Source organism: Coenobita brevimanus, chromosome 1 (assembly GCF_032717465.1).
Source record: "Coenobita brevimanus isolate Jiangsu-jjx chromosome 1, ASM3271746v2, whole genome shotgun sequence".
NCBI lineage: Eukaryota > Metazoa > Arthropoda > Malacostraca > Decapoda > Coenobitidae > Coenobita > Coenobita brevimanus.
Genome location: NC_136954.1, coordinates 69,094,716 through 69,102,661, shown reverse-complemented (window position 1 = coordinate 69,102,661; position 7,946 = coordinate 69,094,716). Strand labels below are relative to the sequence as shown.

Sequence of the window (7,946 nt, the reverse complement as noted above, 5' to 3'; positions counted from 1 at the left end):
GTTGTTTTCCAATAAACATTACTTTTTCCTTATACCTTATACTATAAACTGGCCCCTCAGCCTTACAGGTAGCAACGGAACTTAATAGACAATTTTTCCTGCATTTAACTAAGAGCTTAACAACAAAAAGGAATACATGAAGTGGCTTACAATGAGGACTTTCTCTACTACCAACCTACTTCCCCATTTTCTGTCACATCTAGTACATACAAATATCTTTATCATAAAAAAAAAAAAATTCTTCACCTTGCATTCTTCATCTGTTGTTCCCTAGGCGTCACTTAAACGCTCTTGGTGGATGACTGTCTGCGTTTATTTGTCAAGTACATAATCCAGAAGAGGGCGACAACATTGGCAAACAGGGAGCGGTACTGTCAGGGAAAGAAAAGGGATAGTTGATCCATCAGACTGAATGACAGATTATTTAACCATTTCAATATGATGATGTATTTTTGTACAGTATTTCATTCTGTTTACCAGTAAGTTATGTTATTCAGCATAGGAGAGTCCCCAGTAACAATCAAACAACCGAACAAGAAGGTTATGCAGGATATATTTAACTACTACTGTCAAAAACGTCTATCCTGAACTACATTAAATTGTCTGAAGGTAGCTTAAAACATGAAATACATTATCAAAATACAACGGTTAAAATATCTCTCTATCTATTACCAGATGCCTTAATCCCGAAAGGGGCGACTACAAACAAATCGCCTCCATATCGCCCTGTCCTCCGCCATTTCACTGCCCTCCTCCCAGTTCACACCACCCTCTTTCATATATTACTCTACTCCATCCCACTATCTCATCCTCGGCCTCTCCCTCTTGCCCCTCCCAACCACCTCAATCACATACACCCTCCTTGTTGGTCTCTCATTCTCCATCCTCTCCACATGGACAACCAAACCAACTTAATGTATTTCTCTTAACGCTTTCTATCACATCCACACCACAACGTTCCTTCACTTTCTCATTTGTCAGTCTGTCTCTCCAAGCAACTCCACATACTCCTCTCAAATAACTTATTTCCACTGCTTTCACTCTTGACGTGTGTCCTTCCAACAAGGTCAAAGCATCACTTCTATAGGTTTGGAGTTGGTATCACATTGCTATCATGCAGCGACTTTTTTACTTCCATGCTCACTTCCCTATTTCTTATCACTGCTTTCAAAGAACCAGCCACCTTTCTTCCCTGCTGCACCCTTTCAGGCATTTCATACTTCAGACTTCCATCCTTACTCATCACACTACCAAAGTACTTAAATGCACTCACATTTTTCATTTCCTCATCATCCAAACTCACTGCACATTCAGTGACTTCATTTCTCTCGAAGATCAGAACGTTACTCTTCCCAACATTCACCTTTAGATTCCGTTTCTCATACACACTATCAAACTCATTCACCATGCCTTGCAGTCCCTTTTGCATCATCTGCAAACAAAATTACAAGAAGTTTCCAAATGCTGCCCTCTCTCATTAGGGTCACTCCAACATCCACTGCTCTACCCTGAATATCTGTCATAACCCCATCCATATACAGATTGAACAACCATGGAGACATGACACATGCATGTCTCAACCCAACATTCAGATTGAAAAATTCACTCAGTTCACTATCCAGATGCACTGCAGCCTTAGCACCCCCATACATACACTTCATAGCATTCAACAACTTCTCATTTACTCCATATATTCTTAGTATTTTCCACATTCCTTGTCTATCCATTCTATATGCTTTCTCTAAATCCATGCAGGCAGCATACAACTTCTTTCCCTTCTTTAGAAACTTTCCCACTAAGGACTTAAGAATGAATATCTGATCTACATAACCACTTCCTTTCCTAACCCCTCCCTGTTCTTCTCCAACTGATTCCTTTGTTATTTCCCTAACTTTCTCAATACGTATCCCACCATGTACTCTGCCTACTACATGGAAGTGAAAAAGTTACTACATGACAGTATTGTGATACCAACACTAACATATGGAAGTGAAGCTTGGACGTTGTTGGACGGACACAAGTCAAGAGTGAGAGCAGTGGAACTGAGTTATTTAAGAGGAACCTGTGGAGTCACAAGGAAAGACAGGCTGACAAATGAGGATATAAAGGAGCGTTGTGGTGTGGATGTGCATGTGACAGGAAATGTTAGGAGGAACACACTGAGGTGGTTTGGCCATGTGGAGAGGATGGAGGGCGAGAGACTGACGAGGAGAGTGTATGTGAGTGAGGTGGAGGGGGGGAGAGGGAGTGGGAGGGCGAGGATGAGATGGAGGGATGGAGTGGAGAGGTATATGAGAGAGGGGTGTGTGAGTTGGGAGCAGGGCAGTGAAATGGTGGGGGACAGGGGGATGTGGAGGTGATTTGTTTGTGGCCACCCCGTACAGGATTAACACTTCTGGCAATAGATAGATAGACAGATACCTCAGGGATCGCATATGTGACATACAGAGGACATTCATGTACTGTTGTGGTGAAATATTCTGTATGTCTCAAAAAATGATGGATTTGCTTATGTGTATTGTGAGATAAACACTGCAATGTCTTCAGGTAAGGGAAACATCATCTGCTACACCTCAGGAGACAGGTAAGGGCCATGTACTTGCACTTGTTGTGGTGTAATATACTGTGTATCTCATATACTGGTAGATTTGGTTATGTTTTATGTGAAAGACAGTAAATGACTGACCCAACTGCCCGTAGGAAGGAGTGCATCTCGTACATCTGAGTTAGCAGAAGGGTAGCGACGTGCAACGCGAGGTTAGGAACAAGTCCATTTACATTTTATTGGTGAAATATACTGTGTATCTCATACACTGATAGACTTGGCTATGTATTACGTGAAAATAACGTGAAAAACTGACCCACGTGCTCGTAAGAAATAGAACATCTCATACACCTGAGCTGTCAGAAATGGGTTTTATTTTTTTGTTTATTACTCGAAGACCATACCTTGTATCAAACTGGGACCTCCCCCATTCGAAAGCTAATAAAATTCTCTTGTGATTGATGGTATAACATGCAGAGATTGATTAGTAAACATTCGATTTATGATGTTGGGAAGTGAAATCTATGATCCTGAATGTTTCTTCCGAGGGCCCTAACGTACGTACTGTATAGTTTTTTTTTTTTTTTTTTTGCTTATCGTGTAGAACAAACATCGACAAATAGGAATATGTGGGTTTTGTGGCAAAATAAATATGTTTGGGTAGTGAAAATAAGCTGGGAATACACATTTTTGGAGCGCGCAGCAGCCGGGTGGGGAGGGGAGAAAAGCTGGTGCGTCATATCCCAGAAAACTTATTAACTTATCTGTGCGCGAAAGGGTTAACTTTTTTAGAGCCTAGGGTCGGATACCTTCTGAACAGGCCTCGTACACTGTACCATAATCAACTTAATCATTTACACCTCTACACATTAGACAGGTAGATCTGAAACACGTACTCCTCTCCCCCACTATTTGACAGGGATGCGTTCCATAAAAAGTGGTTGACAAATGAATTGGTTGAATAACGAATCTATTTTTCCCATGAGATTGTTAAGAAACGGGTTTGGCTCCTGACCACCTTTGTTATTAAAAAAATATTCAATAAAGATGAAAAAAATACCGATATAAACGAAAGACACATGGCTTTGAGATGTTTTCTTTCTCAAGGAAAATCATTTTAGTACTATATACAGCTACATTTGATTTTCGTTTAAACAAATGTTGGAGAACAAACAAAATATACTTACATAGCAATATTACTGAACACCGCTTGAATCCCTCTGATAGCATGTTTATTGTTGATCCTGCTGACTAGACATGACATTGCCACACCAAACAAACTCAAATGTATACAATTTAAAACCATAAATAGCTGTGGAAGCCTAACTGGATGCACTGAAACCTAACTGGGGGCTTCACCCCAAGGACCCCCCAATGATTATAACCTACCTAACCTACTGTAGTGCAAACTAAGATGAGCATTACGTAAAACTGGCGCCAAAACAGTATCATGCGTGAAGAGCGTTCGTAAATCATTGGTACAATCGTCACCCAACCATGTGATGGCAAAACACTCACTCAGGTTGGTAAACACGACTATGCTTGACAGGGGTAATAGCAGGGGTCTTAGGTGGAGCGATGGTGGTGTTTTAGTATTCCACATGGTCAAATTGAAATGCAGAGGGATGAACAGGCAACTGGTCAGCAGGACAAAGCATGGGAAACAGGCTGCTCAGCCGATCTGTCTGGCAGCGGGCAGTTTGAATTGTTGAAATGGCGGGGATAACCATGTTGAACAATGAAAAAGGGTATAGATTTATAAATGTCAAAAAAACGAACTGTCAAATAACAATACGTGAAAAACAAGGGCTTGGTGTAATGACACATCAGATGATAAAATATATCACTAAGGAAGAGATGGTAAAGAGGTTCCACAGTCTAAAAGAACACCAATCCAAGCCACTCACCTGCTGTGGAATGTAGTTAATGTTGATGTACTGCACTGGTGTCCATACCTTCCAATTCATCTTGAGAGCTGCCCAGAACTTTAACCGCACCTCTCGAGCACATGTCTCATGGCTCTTGCCCTGTGAAGAAATGAAGTATGGCCATCTATAATGCATATACTCTAACCTGACAAAGATCTAAAACTTCTTTCAGGTAAGTTGATGGCTAAATTCAGTCAGACTGGAGGGTCAATTCAACTATTAACCAAGCAGATTCTTTCTTCTGCATAACCAGAGCTTAATGCATTTCGTGCAACTACATATTAAAATTCAAGTTGTGAGAATGGCCCAGTCTTGTCTGATGAAAACAATCAGACTAGTTACTTTTATTCAAGCTACTGCATTCCCCCCACTCCCCCAAGTTCAGAAGTCCATCTATATGCAACAGATCATGCCACAAACCTTCACACATCACCACTTGAGGCACTAACACCCATCATCCATGCCTCAGACAAGGTAAGACTGCCTTCTTCAGAACTGGTGTGATGCTATTAGCAGTGGCATTTTTATAATCTAATTCAAATCCTCAAACTGTTCCCAAGTCCGGCTTGATACCAACCTCACAAATTTGGGGGTCACCAGTCAATTATTACACCACCATCTCACTCTACTGATATCTATAAACTTTTCTGGGTAGATTCCACAATACTTTTAGTATGAAGACATTTTTATTCTATTTGTGTTACTGTCTGATATTTTTTGAAGTTAGGAAAGGTTTCTCACAATACATGTATACAGTAATCCTGCCACTTCTGCCTTGAATGCCCAGGTTGGGTATGTGCTGTGGCTGGTAGACCAGGAGAGCACCTCCAACTTAATTCATCACAACAGAACAACAGTATTTATTAAGCCTAAACCAAAACTGAACAGGCTTAATTCACTAATGGAATTTTCCATTAAATTACTTATTTGCACCACCACCACCATTTACAGCTAAAAATTAACATATTACAGTATCTTAACCTTGTTCCATCACAAGCCAAAACTGAACAAGAACAATGTACTGGTCAAGGCTTCCCAGCATAATACTGTTTCATTTAACTTGCTCCCACTGGCACTGACAAGAAGGCTACACATGGTGGCACTGTGCCCCCTAGGTGGAGCAACTACAGCATCTGGGAGCCAAACCTCTTCATATCTCCCTGCACCTCTTTGTAAGAAGGACCCTGGTCTGCCCTGGGTGAAGCTGTGTCTACCACAAGGAGGTGATGGATCCCCATGCAGTGTATGTACTGTACGGTACTATACCAGTAGGAACACCCCACAGAGGCAGCTACTTACCCATGGTTAATGGACCTGCTCAGCCAGACAGACCGGGGTGATGCAACAACAACTTTGTCTAACTTTTCTTCTTACCAAGCAGCATGACCTATACTGTTGCAATGCCAGACTTATTTTCATCAGCTAACAAACAAATCTGTTATTTCTCTTCTTACCTCCAAACGAGCAAGTAGGTAGAGAGAGAGGAACAGCAGGAGTGGAGCAAATCCCAGTCGTTCCACCAGAAGCCGCTTGAAGGCTGCACCCCAGACGTGAGCAGGAAACAGTTTATCTAGTAGATTGTAGAAGTTGTGAGCCAATGGTCCTGTCACTACCAGTCTGAGCATACAAGTTGATACGTTAGATATCAGTAATAAGTTACAGCAATCAATCTATTGAAGACATGTTCATCTCAATATCCAAAGTACAGTACTAATTAACCCGTCACGTCCTGAGGTTTTCCGCACCTCCGACATCCCCCAGTCCCGAGCTTTTTTGGAAAAATTTTTTTTTGGCTAAAACTTCAGCCATGTTTAAGGTTGGTTACAGTACTAAACAGCTGTTACCGTGATTCCTATAAACATTCATGTATACTCATTGACAATAGCTCTTTACATTTTTGGTAGACTATATTAACTTACAATATTTTAAACTTTAGACAAGACTAAAGGCGACAGGACAAACATAATTCCTGAAAACTACTTAAGGCTTGCAGAGGCAGTTGAGAGGTGGTTGAGACACGTCCGTTCACTCTGGCTGGTGTGTGTGTGTGTGTGTGTGTGTGTGTGTGTGTGTGTGTGTGTGTGTGTGTGTGTGAGAGAGAGAGAGAGAGAAGGGAGACACGTAGGAGGAGGGTGAGGGAAGAAGAAGAATCTGGAAGAAAGGAAGGGAGATGAGAGAGGAGAGAGATGAAGAAAATTAAGGAGAGGGGAAAGATAGCAATTAGAGACTGGTCCCTCTCCCTCCCCCCACCCCAGGTCCCTCCCCTTCAATAGCTCTCCCTCTCAAGTGAGAGGAAGAGAAGGGACAAGCAAGGATGGTAGGCATTGTAAGTTAAGCCAGGTTAATATGCAGGTAAATAATGACCCTTACTCTGTTGTCAGATTTACGGGTAGCCTTGGAGTGACTGCTCGGGTTCTTCTGGAGGCAACTGTACCTCCCTAAACCTGGCTTTCATAATACAGTAATGCACAGTACTACTGAGCTGTTGCTATATACCCTCAACATAATGACACAAGCAAGCATGCTGGGGGCTTTATAAACAAAACGAGAACCATTATAACCACCACAGCTTACCCAAATGCTGCGTATCTGCCAATGCTGTGGAGACTGATGCTGGGCTGTTGTGTGATCACCTGACCCAGGAAATCTCCCAGGCCTGCAGTACAGGCACTGTGAATAATACAGTATAAAGCATTATAATGTGTTTGCTTTCACCTGACAAAGATTCCTAACCCCTTAAGTGCAGTTCATAAATAAAGTTTGTCAAATTTCAAAACCACAGCTATGAATTAAAGCTGTGAGGGTGGCCTAGTTCTTTCAGGTAAAAAAACAAACTGACCATAGTCTGTCTGTAATTTAAAGCAACCCTGTGTGAACTTATGAAAGATTATTATGTGAGAAACATTTACAACTAAAGTAAATACTATCATGAGCATTTACAGTGCTGTATCTCAACATTACAATTATTGTGCCTACAGTATGTGACAAAAATATGCAATAAAATGTAAACTGTGTATTTTTGTACCAACAATATTCTAACATTTTACAGTACTTATTCACATTGATCTACTTTGTGAATGCATGAAGTAAACAGTGTAATATACATACCTAGTAACAGCCTTGGTGAGCAGAGGCTGTGAATAAAGAGCTCCATTGTATGACTTCAAGCCCTTCTCCAGCACTGACAATACAACCATCTTGAACTATTTAACCTGCTGATAATAATGGAGGTTAAAATGACAGTTTTCATTGACAGATTATTACACTCTACCCTGCCTCACCCAAAGTTACTCTGCTCTCTTACTCATCTTTCCTCTCCTCTCCTCTCCTCTCCTTCCTGTCAGCCTCACTGCCTAGTTTTCTGCCTCACCCTGCCTCACCTGAATTTACCTCACCTTATCTTTATGCTGATGGACCTAAAACCAATTATTGGTACCAAGGTAAGAATACAACAGCTGGCCTAAGCTAAGTTT

The 7,946-nt window shown here is 41.4% G+C and overlaps 1 protein-coding gene across 1 annotated transcript; it reads right to left on the bottom strand.

Moving 5' to 3' along the window:
• Nucleotides 1-270: 270 nt before the first annotated feature.
• On the bottom strand, nt 271-7,686 carry LOC145408832 (peroxisomal membrane protein 2). The gene is made up of 5 exons (XM_080279503.1): nt 7,582-7,686; nt 7,048-7,143; nt 5,928-6,090; nt 4,453-4,572; nt 271-371 (listed from the first exon to the last, which is right to left on the bottom strand). Exons 1-5 carry the CDS (start codon nt 7,668-7,670, stop codon nt 282-284), a joined length of 558 nt encoding a protein of 185 aa, XP_080135629.1. The 5' UTR covers nt 7,671-7,686; the 3' UTR covers nt 271-281.
• Between the last annotated feature and the right edge of the window lie 260 nt (nt 7,687-7,946).